Here is a 17,504-nt window from a genome sequence, read left to right as displayed (position 1 = left end):
GGTGAGTCACAGGATGTGTGAGAGAGAGAAATAGAGAGATGGGTAGAAGAGTGAGAGAGGGAGAGAGAGAGAAATAGTGAGAAGGCAGAGACGGGCAGATTGATATGTATTGTGTATTGGAGCCCACAAATGAATCAGCCATGAATCAAAGGATGTGGCGGAGAGAATTTGTCATGTTCACTGAACTTCAAAGAGCAGGGAGCATAACAACAGCACTCCTCCACAGCAGCACTCACAGGTGATCTGAGGCATGCTGAACAATGGCACGCTGCGGTCGCTGACCAAATCTTTTCTTTTCTGAACATCTAATAAAATGTTTTATATTCATATGTGATCAGCCAAAATCAGACACATTTCAGCTCAGTGAAAGTTTGTTATAAGCTACATGACATTGGTCAAATAAAATGTTCCATACGAGGAACAGTTATATTACAATGGTTGTGGTATTACATGTGAGATCATGTTGAAATGAATATATGATAAATGTTCGAAGCTTAATGCTGATTTAGGATCTGTCCTACTAAAGCTTGAAGTAGGATAATTAATATGTTGGGTATTCACACAGTGGGGAATTTGGATATAGGCTGTATTTGTACTGTAAAGACAGAGAGTCATACATGCGTCCATCAAAAAGAAATGTCAACAAGAGAGACATACAACTCCCAAAATGTTCCTGTTATTTTATAAACCTAAACCTAATCAGAATACCTTCACTCATAGCCTTGGCTATATATTCAACCTAGAGGGGGTAAATCATTCATTATATCAACCAACATTGGTATTTTATAAGAATTTAGACCGGAGGGTTTTTTTTTACATAGGCCTACCGAACGGGACGAGCCATATCATGACATGACACACACACACACACACACACACACACACACACGCACACGCACACGCACACACGCTGTCATCTCTGCTCATGTGTCTCTCGCTCTCAGTACGAGGAGAGCGAGAGCCAGAGTGCTGGAAGCATGTCGCGCAGGAAACAAGCGAAACCGCAACACGTGCGGCGCAATGCCTTGTGTATGGAGGAGGAATGCATGGGTGAGTTATGAATTCGATGTTGTTGACGTTATGTTTTTTATTGTATAGCCATGCGAATAGCGCTTCTCCGAGAGACGTTGTAAAACTCAAAGTCAGATGCAAACTAACTTTTTTTTTCTCTTGGCGACCCCTCTACTTAATAATCTAGTGTTATTGTTTGTTATAGAAACGACAATGGCATATTATAATTGATCACTTTCTTAATTATAGTTAGAATTTCTTTCAATTCAATCGGCAGTTTTTAGTCATTTTGTCAGATGCATGCAGAAAGAATTAAAAATGGATGTGAACGAATGAAGTCAGATTCAGAAAGCCATGGTGATTTTCCTTGGCCGAATACAAAATCTCACAATTTTGTGATTAAAAGAACTGTCATTGGTCTATTATTATTTTAAACTAGCTTTTGCTTAGCGTGATGACACGCATGACAGCTCTTGTCCTGTTGCCACTCTCAATCCTCTTCAATCTCTCAAACGTTCTCCCTGTCGTTTGTGATTGCTATACATGTACTACTTATAGCTTATGTCTCATTAAGCCATGTACCTTCAACATGTATTCATTATTGTTCTTGTATTTAAAGATGATGGTGACCACAACACCGGTTTGGAGACTGCACATCAAAATGTCCCTGGTCCTTTTGTCTGCGACCAGTGCTGTGAAGAATTCAGCACTCTATCGGACCTGAAACACCATCAGAGGTTCTGCTCTTCACATCCTCAGTTTCTTGTTCTACAAGAACACAGGCCAACGGATCCAACAAAAGATGACCCTGTTCACTGTATGCCCAACACCACAGTCAGGGTGCTGGAAGAGTGTGTGAATACCTTTGAGATGGAAGACCCCATCCCTCAATGTTCTCCAGCACAGGGGACAGAGGACAACATGACATTTGAGAATTGTTGTAGATCTACAAGTAGTAATTACAGTGTGGAGAGGGCGTATAACACTAGCAGTAGCCATGCTAGCAGTGGGGAACCACAGAAGACAGACATTCCCTTGAGCCCATCAGCTTTGACACCAGCATTACCGCAACCTGGGAGCTCCTTGCCACCGGAGCACTGTTCATGGAGAAACAACACTAGCGTGACCATTGAACATCTACAGAGCACGAAGGTGGCTGTGGCCCAGTTTTCCCAGCAGAGACAAGAGGATGATTGCCATATAGGAACTGGTACAACCACCGTCTCTTCTCTGATGGAGCAGATCCTGGCTCTACAGTTTCAGCAGGTCCGCCAGCTACAACTAACAAATCAGATTTGTCACCAAGTTTTTTTGTTTGCCTCTGAGAAAGCGAAGATACCGCAGTCTCCTGTAAGCTGTGATCAGGAACCCTCTTCATCAAAGTCCGCCGCTCCACTCATTGACCTTTGTTATAACCTTTCTCAGCAGCTTGCAGTGGCTGCCCGTACAGCGCAGTGCTTAGCTACCCAGTTTGGTAACATTACTGGATATGAGAAATTAACATCAACCCAGCAGCAAAGTCTAGGCAGTGAAAGTGTACTGTTCCATTCTGACACCTTACAAAGTCTTAGAAAGCTAGTGACTTTGAGATTTCAAAAACGGTTTTCCAAAGCTGAATACATGCACCCTGGTAGTCTCAATCCAAAATGTAATGATTTAACTTGTACAAAAGGACCATCTTTGAAATTCAGCAAAAATAGCCTAGTTAATAAAACCTCAAATAGTTTACATTTCACTGGATCTAACAGTCAATTGCAGATTAATTGTAATCCTGTGATAAATATTGTGACTTCCTTGGCTGAACAGAAGAATCAGAAATCCATAAATATTACTCTTTCTGGGTCAAAGGCCTCTTCAAACAGGGGCTTCTTCAAACACAGATGCAGATTTTGTTCCAAACTATTTGGGAGTGAGAGCGCTTTGCAGATCCATGTGCGATCGCACACAGGAGAACGGCCCTACAAATGCAATATCTGTGGAAATAGATTTTCCACACGTGGGAATTTAAAGGTACATTTTCAGAGACACAAAAAGCGCTACCCCCACATCCAGATGAATCCCTATCCCATTTCGCAACACCTAGACAACATCCAAACCAGCACTGGGGTTCCCTACGGCATGTCCATGCCACTAGAAGAACCATCTACACGTTGGATTCACATCAAACCATGTCCAGATAAACTGGTTACCTCCAGTTGGATACAATCCTTGGGTTCTACGAAACAAGCCTCTCTCATCAAACAAGATGGGGTACCGCTCTTACCTTCCAGCTCCCGCAGTCATAATATGGTTCACTTGGCCTCAAATGTGAAGACAATAATGCCCACTGACTCCGCAGGAACCGCACAAGGAAGTGTGATGACCGGGAATTGTAACAACGAACAACAAACATCTCTTAACTTAATGTTTGAGATGACAACCGGTCCTCAAGAGGAATCAAAAGACCCTTTATCCAAAGACACTTCATTAAGTTGCACACATTCAAGTTCGACCAAGGCAATCCCTTTCTTGAAAACCTCTGATACCTCAAAACTGCAACTACTGCTGGACGACATTGACCAGAAAGTGTCAGACTCCTATGAGTGTGTCATCTGCCATCACCTACTCCATTGTCCCAGTGCTCTTAGGGCGCACTACCAGATGCACATCACGGGGGAGCGGCCCTATCTGTGTAAACAGTGTGGCCAGGCTTTTTCCTCCAAAGGAAACTTGAGGAACCACCAAACGCTTCACCACGTCACATCCACACAGAGGGTCCCGCACTCATGCCCCATCTGCCAAAAGAAGTTCAACCATGCCCTTCTGCTACAGCAACATGTTCAGTGTCACACGGATGGGAAGACGTATGCTGCCCCCTTTTTAAACATGGATATCTCAAGGCCAATGGGTTGTAATGGAGTAGCCCTTAATAAACAGTACAACACTGACGAATCACTGGACTTTTCTGAAGACAGTGGCTCATCTCATTTCAAGACTTCTTTGTCGAGCAGTTTGTCCTCATCTGTGTCTGATGTGAGCCACCGTGGCGACCACAGCATAACTAGTTATGGACTATCGCAACACCATTGGATTAAGAAGGAAGGGGAACAAGACTCAACAGAAGAGATGTATCTTGCATACAATCTTCCCTCTTTTGACAATCTTTTTCCAAACAGCAAACCCTCAGGTCATTTAATCTCAGAGAGACCATTCCAGACCAATGTCAGTTTACCCACTTTGAAGTTCAATGAATCCAGCATCAATCCTTCTGAGATTGAACTATTTAACCAGATAAAGGACACCCCTATCTGTAGCCCTAGTCTTTGTGAAAAGGGGATATTTAAGAACACTGCATGTGATATATGCGGAAAGATCTTTGCATGTCAAAGTGCCTTGGACATCCATTACAGAACCCACACCAAAGAGAGGCCGTTCATCTGCACCATGTGCACCAGAAGATTCTCCACCAAGGGGAACCTCAAGCAGCACATGCTCACACATCAAACGAGGGCACCGCCGCCATCCTCCGATCGGTTCCAATGTTCACTAGTCCCGAACAAGACCCCCACCACGGACACGGCTCTGTTCTCCGGAACTCAGCAGCTCAAGAGAGATTGGACGGCGTTCCCGCACAGTCCGGCAACAAGTGGGAACCAGAGGGAAGGAGAGGCTGCAGTCCTCTCATGGAGCTCTGCAGGGGCTTCTTCCGCACTGGCGGTCCCAGCTCGGCGTACGGCCAAGCAGCACCACTGTAGGACCTGTGGGAAGACTTTCTCCTCATCCAGTGCCTTGCAGATTCACAACAGGACACACACCGGGGAGAAGCCCTTCTCCTGCACGGTCTGTCTACGGGCGTTTACCACCAAGGGGAATTTAAAGGTATGGCGAATATGGAAATGATTTCATCCATATCACATTGTGTTCAGATAGAAATTATTTAACTGTGGTTCCATCAGGTCTCTTTTGTAATTGATGTGTCTGTCCGTTGCCCTGTCCACTAACCCTATGTCTTGGTGCAGGTCCATATGGGGACTCACATGTGGAACTGCGCCCCCACCAGGAAGGGCCGCAGACTGTTTACAAATGGATCACTGGTACCTATAGCAAGCTCTCCTGTAATTCTCCCAGGGTTGCAACAGAATAACCTAGTGACTACATCCAAGCTGGGGAATCAGTGTACTCCAGTAAGCAGTACACAGACCTTCTTCCCCTGGCCCGGGACATGAGGACCAATGATAGTACTGCAATTTACAGAAAGGACTGAAAGAGAGGCTGCCTGTGGAGGACTGAGGTGTTACTTTAGATGAACTACTGAGCAGACAGACTCTCACTCTCTCATCATGAATCACTAAAACAAAGAGCATCTCATGTTTTGCTCCCAAATAAAGATTACCAAGGATTTGTTTCCAATAAAGGGTGTATTTTCTGTGGGACGGTTAGATTTTTTATTTCCCATGAAATCCCATGAAAAATGGGATAGCAAATACATTTGTGTTCATCATGGACCCAGGACCTTCATGACTATATGAATATATAAAATAAAAGTTGTATTTCAAGTAGTATACATTCATGATGTACTATATAACACTTAGATCAACCATAAGCTGCCAAACGGCATCAATCCTTTGCTCAATTCATTTTGTTAACAAAATTGCACAATCAAATGGTTCAATATTTAAACTAACATAATGTATAGGCATAATTCCACTTAAATAAGATTTATTATAACCAGTTTTACCTTAAGTCTGAATGAGCCTGAATACAGATGAAACCATTCTGTTTCTCCAATATTTTTTCTACCTTTTAATTGTCAGAAAAGGAATTCTGTGTTTCTGTTTTTTTTTCAAGTTTGCATTATACCATTCTTTCATTCAAATATCCAGGTTCTCTGCAGATGACTCACAATCTTATCTCATATTTGCATTCCGTGATCTACTCCTCACTTTATGTATGATTCAAATATTTCAGTGTTCTCTTTAATTATCACTTTCGAGTGTGTTGGCTTAAATAAAATACATAAATATGACTGTTTCATCAATTTATTAATCACTATTGCTGCACATAAAAATCCTAACAAATATTAATCTTTGCGTCAATCTTTTCTTTGTAAATCCAATGCACCCAGCATTACATCCCAGCCACCAGAGGTTAGTTGTGTTTTCCAGAAAGGCCTGGAAATTCGTCCACACTAATTCTGAATGTAGCCTGAACACATCTGATGTAATGTGTTGTTATTATGTTCTGTTGGGGCCTTTTCTTTCTACAGTACATGACAGGACCATGATGGGAGAATGGGGGCGGGGGGGGGGGGGTAGCCGTACACGCTAACACAAAGCTCCAACAGCTTACTTAAACACACATCACTAGCAAACAAAGCAGTTTTCTGTAATCATTGCATATTTCACCGGAAAAGTGCCCTTGTCAGCATGTGGTTTGCGCGAGAGCATTTCCTTTGTAAGCACTTTGGCGGTGATCGGGGCACTTTTGTTGCTGTCACAATGGAAATATTCAATAACAGATGATCTGCCAAATCTCCCCATGCACCCTCCCAAACCCGAGCCATCCGTTGATAACATTGTGGATATGGCTTTGTCGCGGTGTGAAAGAGCTGTAGGGCCTAGTGACCTGTCACGGGGCGGGCTCCAAGCTGGGCTTGCATTCTGATCCACTTCCTGTGATCTGAGCATCAGTTATGTGCCCATTGCTCAGAGTGATGTCATGCTAATATGTTGGAAAGAAAGAGAGAGAGAGGCTTCTCCTATCAAGGTTGTTCATGGTTTTGATGAATGTCCCCCCATGCATGATTTGCATAAACACACAAATCACTTTAGGAGTTCCTCTGTTTCGAGAGTGCTTTTTATTGTGTCCTTCCGTTTCCTTAATGAGGATTTATTTATGGATCATTTATCCCGCTACGCTTTAGGATGTAGGATGTAAAACTGCTGTGCTGAATGTCTTTAGTCAATTGCAGTGACTCTAATGTGTATCTATTATCTAAAGACAGCTTGTCAGGTTGGCAACTGAGGCACAGCCATCCACACTTCAACATGCACACACACGCACACATCATAACCACACAAACACAGACACAACCACTTAAACCACTCAACAATCAATCTGAAGTCATTCCTTTGACAAGGTGGGCCTCCTTAATAATAATCAATAAAGAAATCAAACAGAAATCAAAAAGGCGAACATCCTTCCACCTCACCTTTATTATTGTAACCGTAGAGACAAAGCCTTTACTCTAGTTATAGATTTAAATCCCTACCTATTCAGTAAAATGTATGTGAATTCTTCTGCTGACTGTCCATATGCCATTCAAACAAGCCTGGGGTCCAGACCCATCGTCGTCGGTCAAACACATGTGCTGCTCATAAAACTACCGATGGGTCTGCTCCCTTTATGTACCAGGGGAGGGGGAGTAGACTCAACTAAAATACATAAACATAACACACATTAATCATGTCTGGTGCTTTGACACATAACAACACACACGGACAACTACCAATGTCAAAGTGGGTGGATACACCCACTCCTCTATGAAAAGTGTCCATGGCCAAGCTGTGTTATCTTCCCCAGCTTAATAGTTTAGTCAGCTACCCTTGCCCTATACATAACCGGAGCAAACCCATCATTTGTGTTATGAGCGACACCTGTGTTTTCTCCACAATGACGCCTCTGTGAAAAGGGTCTATTGATTAAAGTGTTTGCTTCTGAATGATGTTGCAATTTTCGAAAATCACAGTTTATACAGTAAAAGTCAACCCCAGTCATCTGCTAGTACCACCACAGTGACAGTGGTTAAAAGGTTGAAAATCAATGACTGATATTAGCTTAGCAGAGAGCAGAATTTTATCATAACATGGTAGGAATTTCTAGACCTTGAGTTAAATTCTAGCTTCTTCTGTGTATAGCAGGTTATACACATAAGGACACATGGTTACTCTGATTTCAGTGGCTGTCATTTATACATGTTTTAATATTCATATATAAGCTCTGGAGATGAAACGGTGTCTTATTCCCTGCTGAGGTGTATTGAGGAGAACAAAATATTCATAAATATGAAAAAAAAATCATTCGCAATTTGTTAGCGAGCAGATCAAATTGTATTTAATTGTCTCTCTCTCCCTAATGAACATAAGAAAATTATAAATACATTAAATTGGGAAAATTATAGCTAAATCAGACACAAACTTTTGTGCGTACCCACATTCCTCTAATTCAAATATTGTTCAATAAACCTGGTGGAGGATATAGGTTCAGACAGCACACATACCCCTCTGTCTCCAAATATTATCAGCAACATGTCAAATAGATATGCAAATCCACTGAAGGAATCTCCCTATCTCATCTCAGGGTAATTCATCTTCTCAAGCTTGGATTAACCATGTGAGCTGAGGAGACATGCATCAGCGCATGTCATTTTTGGAGCCCTACACTAATCAATTCAAGGGTTCGAACAGCCACACAGGAGATTTCACACAAGACACCATTACAATGAGATGTACAGAATGACGCTCAGTGACCCCCTCGTGTACATGCATCCTGCTCTGCCGAGCGTCCCGTGTTAATCCAGCTGATGCATTAACATTCATCCGGGGTTGTGTCATTAATGCCCTTGTTATCATGCCCTATGCTCAGACGTGTGGTTTGTCTAGTGTCGAGAACACATGGCAGGCTATGTTGTCTAGCTGTTTCACCTTCATGGACCGGGTACTCTTAAACCGTGCAAACCATGCAGACTGATTCTACATCTAAGTCTTCGATTTCAGTTTTGTTTTGTTTTTTTCAACGACCATGCAAAAGTGGAGAAAGCACATACAACAAAGATATGTAATGATTTTTGTAATCTTTAGAATTGTCATTAGAAAGCATGACCATATGTAAACCCTAATGGGGGTGAACCTGAACATTCGAAACACACACAAAGCCTAAACATGATTGTGGAACAGATAAGACACATTACACATCCTGACATCTTTCCACGTGTTCCTCTAACAAATATTTCAAGTCAAGAATAAATTTTCATTTAATGATTGTGTGGCACTTATTATCTTACCTCAATGACCTTTCAAAGCAACTTTGAGGAAACATTACAATGTCTTGCATCCATCCTTGCATACACACGCTCAACTTTGGCGGACCACAACAACAAACACACTGGAAGCCACTTTATGGGCCTTGCTCATGGACAACCTAGACAACCTGGGTACTGGGAATCAAACAGGCAACCCTCCAGTCCAGACAACCTGCTCTCTCTCCTGAGCTACTGATCATATATAAGTCCCTATGTGTGTATTTGTATGTGTGTGTGTGTGTGTGTGTGTGTGTGTGTGTGTGTGTGTGTGTGTGTATGTGTGTGTGTGTGTGTGTGTGTGTGTGTAAGTGTGGATGGGTGGTGATGTACTTCTGGTGCTGTAAAATGCAGAAAATGCAGAAGTACAGCACGGTGCAGTCACTCATCTCTCCTCAGTCTCATATGACATCATTGTCAGCAGCTGTTTGCGCTCACATAGAGAGAGAGAGAGATGGAGGGAGAGAGCATTTTTATATGTTTTGCATTCCTGTCTGATGACTTTTTTTCTTTCATCGAAACGATAATGGATGTATTGATATACTGTATGTCCGGTAAATCTTGTGATTTATTACTGTGTGCCTTGCCCTTTTTTAAGCCGCTTGGTCTTGAGTCGCCTATGCTACCAGCTAGTTGTCTGAGTGGTGTGCACAGCTTGTGGTTAGTTCATCACCAACAAGCTGACCTTTTTACCAGCTTCATTTACTATTGATTTAAAGATGCCTGATGAGCCCCTACTGGGAAACACTGAACAACAAACAATAAGCTAAAGAGAAAAACACCTCCGCATCCATTAGCAAAAGTGTCTTCATAAATGTTCAGAAGCTGTACATCGACCACCTTCGAAATGGGTCTGACATTTATGAATGACCTTTTCCATAGGATCATATCTTCATATAGAATAGCCCCCATACTGCTGTGTACAGGCCTGCCGGGTGGAGCTCTTCACGTCAGAGAAAATGCTTGTGTCTGTTGACAGATGTCTGCGTGGTTCTCTCTGCTCTCTGTGGGCTGGCCGTCCTCACAACAGACAGACACCGGACGCTGCTCTCCCGCTGGTACAACACACACTCAGATATGACAGAACAGATCAATAAATGCATTGATCCAGGTGAAGGCGACGAAGGGCAGTGCCATTGGTTCCTCAACCAACGCTCATCTATGTCCCCTTTCTGTATTAAGAAAAGAGGACTTGGCTTCACACTGCAACGATATTGTTGCAGTGTGAAGCCAAGTCCTCTTTTCGTAGTTTCATAGATGGGCCACACAGGAAGCACAGTCTTGCTTGTCTCTCTCACTCTCTCTCTCTCTCTCTCTACTAATTATTCTGTGCTCTTATTTTCTTCACCTGCTCATTCCTGATTATGTTCAAGAATACAGAAACGATTCTGCATTGCTCTCTGGACCTTTGTGTGATAGAACACCAAATCAGTGTGAATACCTTTTTAAAGAACTATAATGATGAAACGTATTCTAAAACAGAACAACACACACACACACACACATACACACACACACACACACACACACATATATACACACACACACTCAAACACACATACACACACACACTTGTGTTTCACTTCCTCACCGACCTGTTTTGTTCCTCTTGCGCCACTCTTCCTTACTAGCTGATATGAGGAAAGCAAAAACGAGAAACTCTACGGTTTCAAAGCAAAGCACACCAGGACCTCTTACAGTGAATAACAAACCAAGGAGAAGCTGAAGAAACCCCGGAACAAGAGACAAAGGTATGTGGGGTAGAGGTTTTTTTTGGGGGGGGATGAAACAGTTGGTTTAAAATGTTTTTTTGTTTCTTTACAGATGGATGGCTGATCACCGTCGTCACTCTGAACAGTTATCCTGACCCTCTGTGTTACCTTCGTTGACCCTGACCTAAGCAGACCACATCCATGGCAGAACGACAGCCAATAGAATCGCAGCACCAGCGGTCTCCTGGACACCAGCAGGAGAATAATCCGACCCGCCCAGAGCCGACTGAAACACACGGGACCAGTACTCTAGGTTAGATTCACACAAAGAACAGCAGATTAGGAGTTAAACTGAAACGGCATGCTTTATCGGTTGCTAAATGTTTATCTGTGTGTGTGTGTGTATGTGTGTGTGTGTGTGTGTGTGTGTGTGTGTGTGTGCATGTGCGTGTGGGGTTGTACGTGTGTGTGTGACGATGAAGACCCAGTATTTTCCTGTCTGACTACCACGGAGCTCCAGCAGAACCTGAAGGAGCAGAAACAGAGAAACAGAGCCATCAAGCTGCTGTTTGAAATCACTTCCACGCGCATTATTGAGGACAGCCTGTTCAAATACGTGGTGAGTGGTGAAATGCTATCATGCCCACACTCTACACGTCCTCGATAGAAGACTCCCCCAGAAGATTAATATAAATGTAAACCTCAAGTTAGTCTGCAGTCCGTATACAAACAGAACAACTGAAATCCAACTGCAGTTTGATGACATTGCATCTTACTTGCTAATGTAGTTAATTTAGACGCATATAGTTAAGGCCTAGCAAGGGGTGAGGGCATCCTGCTCAAGGATGCCAGGTAGGCTGCAGACATTGGGGATCAAACCCAGAACCTTTTGAAAGGGGGGTCAAACAAACACCTTAGCCACTCCACTATCCTTCTTTCTGTCTCTTTGTGGTTTGATGGTTGTGCATTGTTACTCTGTAAATTCAGAATATTTGTGTGTTGTATTTTAATTATGTTAATTGGTATTTCACATGAAGGTCGGCAAGGTCAATACTCAATGTGTTTTGTATTCCATAGGTGTATCAGATTGTAATAATGCGCTCCGGCAGCTATGATTCCCAACGTGTCTCAATAGAACGCCGCTACAGCGACTTCGCCCTCTTCCACCAGCAGCTGCTGGAGAAGTTCAGCGAGGAGTTGGAGGAGGTGCACTTCCCTCGCAAACTTCTCAGCGGGAATTTCAACCCCGAGGTGATCGCGGAACGCCGCTTGGCCCTTCAAGACTACCTCGCCAAAATATACGCGGTCCGATGCGTTCGATACTCGCGTCATTTCCCCGAATTCTTCAGCGGAAAGGAGCAGAGGCGTGCGCACGGGCTGCTGCGCGCGGGGCAGTTCAAGCCCGCCACGGAGCAGCTCCGGGCCACCCTGACCCTCCTGGAGAAGGTAGCCCCCTGGCAGAGCGCCACCCTGCTGGTCCCCACGCTGTGCGCCCTGGCCGTGGGCCACCGAGACCTGGAGGAGCTGGAGGACGCGTTCTCCGTGGCACACAGGGCGCTGCCCGCCGTCCGGCGCTACGGGCTCCGGCAGTACAGAGCGCCCCTGCTGGAGCTGCTGGTGGACGTGGGCTACCTGCTGCATCGGCCCGTAGCCCAGCTCCAGGAAGAGCTAAGCCTGTTTAGGGATTCAGAAAGGGGGCTGGTGTCTTCTGCCTCACTGAAAGAGGTGGTGGTGCAGGAGTTTACCTGAGGACAGAGGCCCATTGAGTGGGGGCCTCTGGGAGGGGCCCATTGTATGTGAGCCTCTGGGAGGGGCCCGTTGAACGGGGCCCTCTGGGAGGGGCCGGTTATATGTGGAACACAGTCGCCAAAAGAACCTTGGATTATGTTAAATCTGAATGTAAAATTGTGTGTTCCACATCCAGGAACAGCGAGTGGCACTGTGTAGGGGCCCAGAGAAAGCAAAACCAACAGGGACAATTTTAGGCATGCATAGGGTGATAAAAAAGACAAGATTACAATCGAGTCAAAATTATAGTTTGCATTTATGAACCTTGATCTTTATTGTCACTGTAACTGTAACTCCTTGTTTTAGTACACCAGATTCAATCTAATCCCTGTGGTTAAGGAAGCCACAACGCATTGTGCAACGTGTTCACCCAGCCAATGTTATCAGGGCAAACAAAGGAGAAGCTTTTATTAAATCAAGTGCATACTCGACGTCATACTGACGTCAGTTTCTGGTCCGCAAATTCGTTTAGCCTGTTGAAATCATGTGGCTTTATTAAGAGGCACGTTTCACATACACAAGTGTAAATGTACTAAAAAATAAACGTTATAAATCAGCAGCACCATCACAATCACAGCACTTGTATGCTTGTTTATCAAGATAAAGTATTGGAAACCGGAATAGTAGCCTATTTCAATGAATGCAATGATCTATAATTTTCTGCGTGTTTTACCAACATGCTCAAGCCTACGTATAGATGTTTAATTAATTGAAAGAAAAACTGGTTGCATTAGCTTATTATGCATTAAACATAAAATCACCTCCAAACCTAACAATCAAACCTAAATCTATCCATCTGTAAAAGACTCCCTAAACTTAACTTGACCGACAAGTATCTTTAACCCAATACATTAACTAAAAAGGTCGGACCCTTATAACTAAACGCTATACTCACAACCATCCTTAACGTCATTTGTCAATGTCCTTTACCGACATTGTGCACGTGCATGTGATTCACTGATCTTTGGCCTCAGCTTTGCATACAGGGACCTTTTTTGACACCTGTCTGCCTGCATCAACTGCCTTATTCCCTTCCACACCGACATGGGTAGGCACCTAGAGGAAGCACACACATGTGCCTTCATGCCATAATCTGTACATCCTTTGGAAAATCTCAATAACAGTATCTGGTCTGCATGAAGATTTCACAGATTCAAGGCTTAATTGCACTGCCGAACAGTCAATTACAAGAGACAATTACAACATCCCCCGCCCACTGTAACGCCAAGATAACTGCCAGCAACTAAACCGTAGCTTCAGCCAGAATATCTCTTGGCCATTTCTATATTGATGTGCTGTGAATAGAGATAAACATTGCAGCGCCTTATATATTATTCATCTGTAAATGAGTCTACTATATTACAAGCAAGCATCAGATTGTCTTTTTAATTCCTGCTGTCAATCTTTTCTTTCATTGGGAATAACCAGATATGAATTGTGGAAATTGGGACTGTTGGGCTGGATTGTACATTCAGCAATCTTCTGCTTTTACATCTACTTGCCAAGCAAAGCTTCTCATTCAGGAGTTCTCACGTTCCAAGCATAAAACCCCCATTGCAGCATAGCAGGGTGTGTTTAAGCCCCTGCACGTTTACCTAATATGCCATCACAAGCTTAAACCTTCGGATTCCCATATTATAAATGTAAATGAATGCTGCTAGTGTGCCTTTAAACAAATGGCATACCCAGTATGTACAGCCATCACAAATGTTGGTTGAGTGGAGTACAAAGCCAATTGAACATCCCTATAAAGTTTTAGCCACATGATATTTAAACAATTTAAACACTCGATGTTGGCTATGATCAGTTTTAAGCATCAGTCACAGCGAGTCATCAATCATGCAGATCAGGTTCACAATCAGCTCAACATGTTTGGGGCCTGAGACCCTGGCTGGCATTGAAGAAGCTCTATCTCTAAACGATTTAGTCAATTGGTTTTATTTTCAAAGTAGTAGTAGTACTGCCCTGTGTGTGTGTGTGTGTGTGTGTGTGTGTGTGTGTGAGTTTGTGTGTTTGATCGATTGATCTGTAATTATTTTTAATCAGCAGTGTGACGCAAGCGGTTGTTTTTTTGGCTGCTTTTGAGTGGCTAGTAAACAGGATTCCCGCTAAGCTACAATACACCTGGGCCACAGTATTGCACGGAGACACAAGGATTCACCCCATGAGCTGCTATCGACAAGGTATATAAAGGCCATGGGAACATCGTGTACCACCAGTCTGACTGGACTGGCAGACGGAGGCTTGTTCTAAGATGGCACAAATGGTAGGAAAGCATGTGTTCGATTTTTATTTGGAGGTAGATGATTGTTAGTGTGTGGGTCGTTTTGCGGTTCATTTTTTGATAAGAGACTTTTTTTTTTAAGTGCAGAAAACCAATAGTGTGCTCGGTATCATATCTGCAGCCATGACACATTCAACTTAAATATTTTGCTTGTGTGCTAGTAATTATTTTCCTGATCTTTGCAGCGGGTGCGAGTCACAGTTATCTGGATATGCGGCCTCATCTCTTTATTTGTAGAGTCCTGTCATGCACAAAAGGTAAAATACTTTTTCTTATTTACTACTTTGGAACTCATTTGGCTAAAGAATTGAGAATTAAATAATGACCTTCCTTTTCCCTGCTTAAAGATGAACATCCAATGGGGTCCTCAGTCCATGATGTACCTGAAGGGAAAGCGTAAGTCAAGCTACCAAACTGTTTAGTAGGTTAGATTAAATCAATAGGCCCTATTCCACTCAGAACTATTATTTAATTTGTTTATTAATTAGGCACTACGTCACTGGTTTGGAAGCTACAGGTATAGGGGTAAACAGACTTCACTGGGGAATGATGATCAATCATTTCTGAAAGCACCAACACCAAAAAAGGGGGGGGGGGGGGCAGAGGGGCTGTCTAACAGCATCCACCTTATGTGCTGTAGAGTTTGGGAAGGCCATACGATCTGACGAAACTAGGAAACAGGAGTGATGAAAGGGTCCCTGGTACAACGCACCAACCGAGGTGTCATCAGAGGACAGGCGTCGCCCAAAACACTAATTGTTGCTCTGCTACTTTCAGTCCACTGGTCATGGTTTATTGGTTTTACCTTCTGTGGCCTGGTTTGTAAAAGGAGCACACCTATAGTTAGTTATGAGTTATGAGCGTTATAAGTGAGCCCTTTGTTTATCCTGTGATGACACCTCTGTGGAAAGGCTCTGCTGAACTTCGTCTGTAGAGTTTCAAAGGTATGGGGGGAATTGTCACTGACCTCAAACCCTAACATTGCTTTCTATGTTGTTCTTTTGGATTCCTCTTCAGACGGAAAGAGGTATTTGAGTGATAATGAGGCTGGGGATTTGAAGCAGGGCCTTGAGGGCCGGTATGCGACGGTGAAAGGTAAGCATAATTGCCTTTAAATGTCTTTAAACCTTCAAACAATACTTTGTAATGTTTGGAGGTTCAAACTCAGCAAGAGTCAATATACAATATAAAATATCCCTAGAAATAAAATGAAGCATGTTTTCAAGTAACAATTACTTAACCTATTTTAATGTGTGTGTGTGTGTGTGTGTGTGTGTGTGTGTGTGTGTATGTGTGTGTGTGTGTGTGTGTGTGTGTGTGTGTGTGTGTGTGTGTGTGTGTGTGTGTGTGTAGGTTATCAAAGGCTGCGCGAGTTCAAGGTCAGCAAACCCAGTGAGATCCTGTGCTCAGAGAACATCTTCATTCAGTACCTACAGGACAGATATCAAGCATAGCTGCACTTTACAAAGCACATGCAATTTAATGTCTGTTTGCATGTATATAGAAAGATGTATTGTATATGTGAACCCTGGCCATTCCTGTATTTTGCCATTATGTTGGTGTATTTTAGTCAATTGGCAATGTGAATATGGAATCCTCCCCATTTGTCTATTATTGGTATTTGTATATTTATATCTTTGAAAAACAAAGATAAGATAAGAAGAACTATATTGTCTGTCACAAGTGACAGAAATTCAAAGTTGTGATGTTTGTACTTCTGCACGTTTAATATGTTTATATTCATGTCGTACACCCTTTATTTCCACTGATCTAGTCAATTCTGTGAATGTATGTAACTTAAGCATAATGGCTGATGATCTCTGATGTTAAATAATGTATGTATACCATAATGTATAGATATACAATGTATAGGCTCCTCTGCCATGCAACTTTGATGACATATAAACATAACTGTGTGTCAAGCAATATAGAGGTTTCATCTGCCTTTCTGTCACATGATTTAATTCACACTTCAGTCATCTCTATGTAATGTGAAACCATTAGAATTTGAATATGTTGTAGGCCAAGTGGAAAATTGGAAACGTGTGTGTGTGTGTGTGTCCTAGTACTGGAGTAATTCTATTAAACCAGCGCTCCCCTCCCACTGGAAAATCTCAGTGAAATTGTCCAATCGTCCAACTATAACTGTAGCTACAATTCAAGCCACTAGGGGTTGATAATGGGAAAACTAACATCGTTTCAGTAACATTTCTGAATTGTATTCACATTACATCATTACGTCGGATTTCCATGGAAACCGCTTCAACCTGCCACACCAGAGTCACGCACACGCAGACGCACACGCACACACACAATAATACGTTTAGTGACGGTACTGACCTCTACCGGTAGAAGATCGTGGTTAGCGTGCTTGTATGTATATGACTAGTTTGCATGCCTGGCTTTATGCATCCATTACCGTTACCCATTGTGGTGCCCGGTCATGGCCATCCCAGGCAGATAACTGGACAGAACAACAAATGATTGAAACGCTGCAGGGAAGTTCAGGGATAAACAGCATAATAGGCCTACCACTAATAATAACCAAATCATTTTCATAGTACTTTATTACCACAATTTGTGACTTGATGATTAGAATGTGTCCTTCAAATCACTCACAGTTCAATCGTAAAGGCCTATTGACTGAGACACC

The 17,504-nt window shown here is 42.9% G+C and overlaps 1 protein-coding gene across 2 annotated transcripts; it reads left to right on the top strand.

Moving 5' to 3' along the window:
• The first annotated feature begins 10,686 nt into the window (after positions 1-10,686).
• snx20 (sorting nexin 20) lies at positions 10,687-12,996 on the top strand. 2 transcript variants are annotated; one of them, XM_084476864.1, is made up of 4 exons: positions 10,687-10,818; positions 10,892-11,092; positions 11,262-11,398; positions 11,857-12,996. In XM_084476864.1, exons 2-4 carry the CDS (start codon positions 10,981-10,983, stop codon positions 12,526-12,528), a joined length of 921 nt encoding a protein of 306 aa, XP_084332990.1. In that variant the 5' UTR covers positions 10,687-10,818; positions 10,892-10,980; the 3' UTR covers positions 12,529-12,996. The 2 variants fall into 2 exon arrangements, with proteins under 2 accessions (XP_084332990.1, XP_084332991.1); XM_084476865.1 differs by having other exon boundaries at positions 10,706-10,818; positions 10,969-11,092.
• Positions 12,997-17,504: the final 4,508 nt, after the last annotated feature.

This window comes from Micromesistius poutassou, assembly GCF_964030765.1.
Source record: "Micromesistius poutassou genome assembly, chromosome: 13".
NCBI classification, from domain to species: domain Eukaryota; kingdom Metazoa; phylum Chordata; class Actinopteri; order Gadiformes; family Gadidae; genus Micromesistius; species Micromesistius poutassou.
This window is presented reverse-complemented; position numbering and strand designations above follow the sequence as displayed.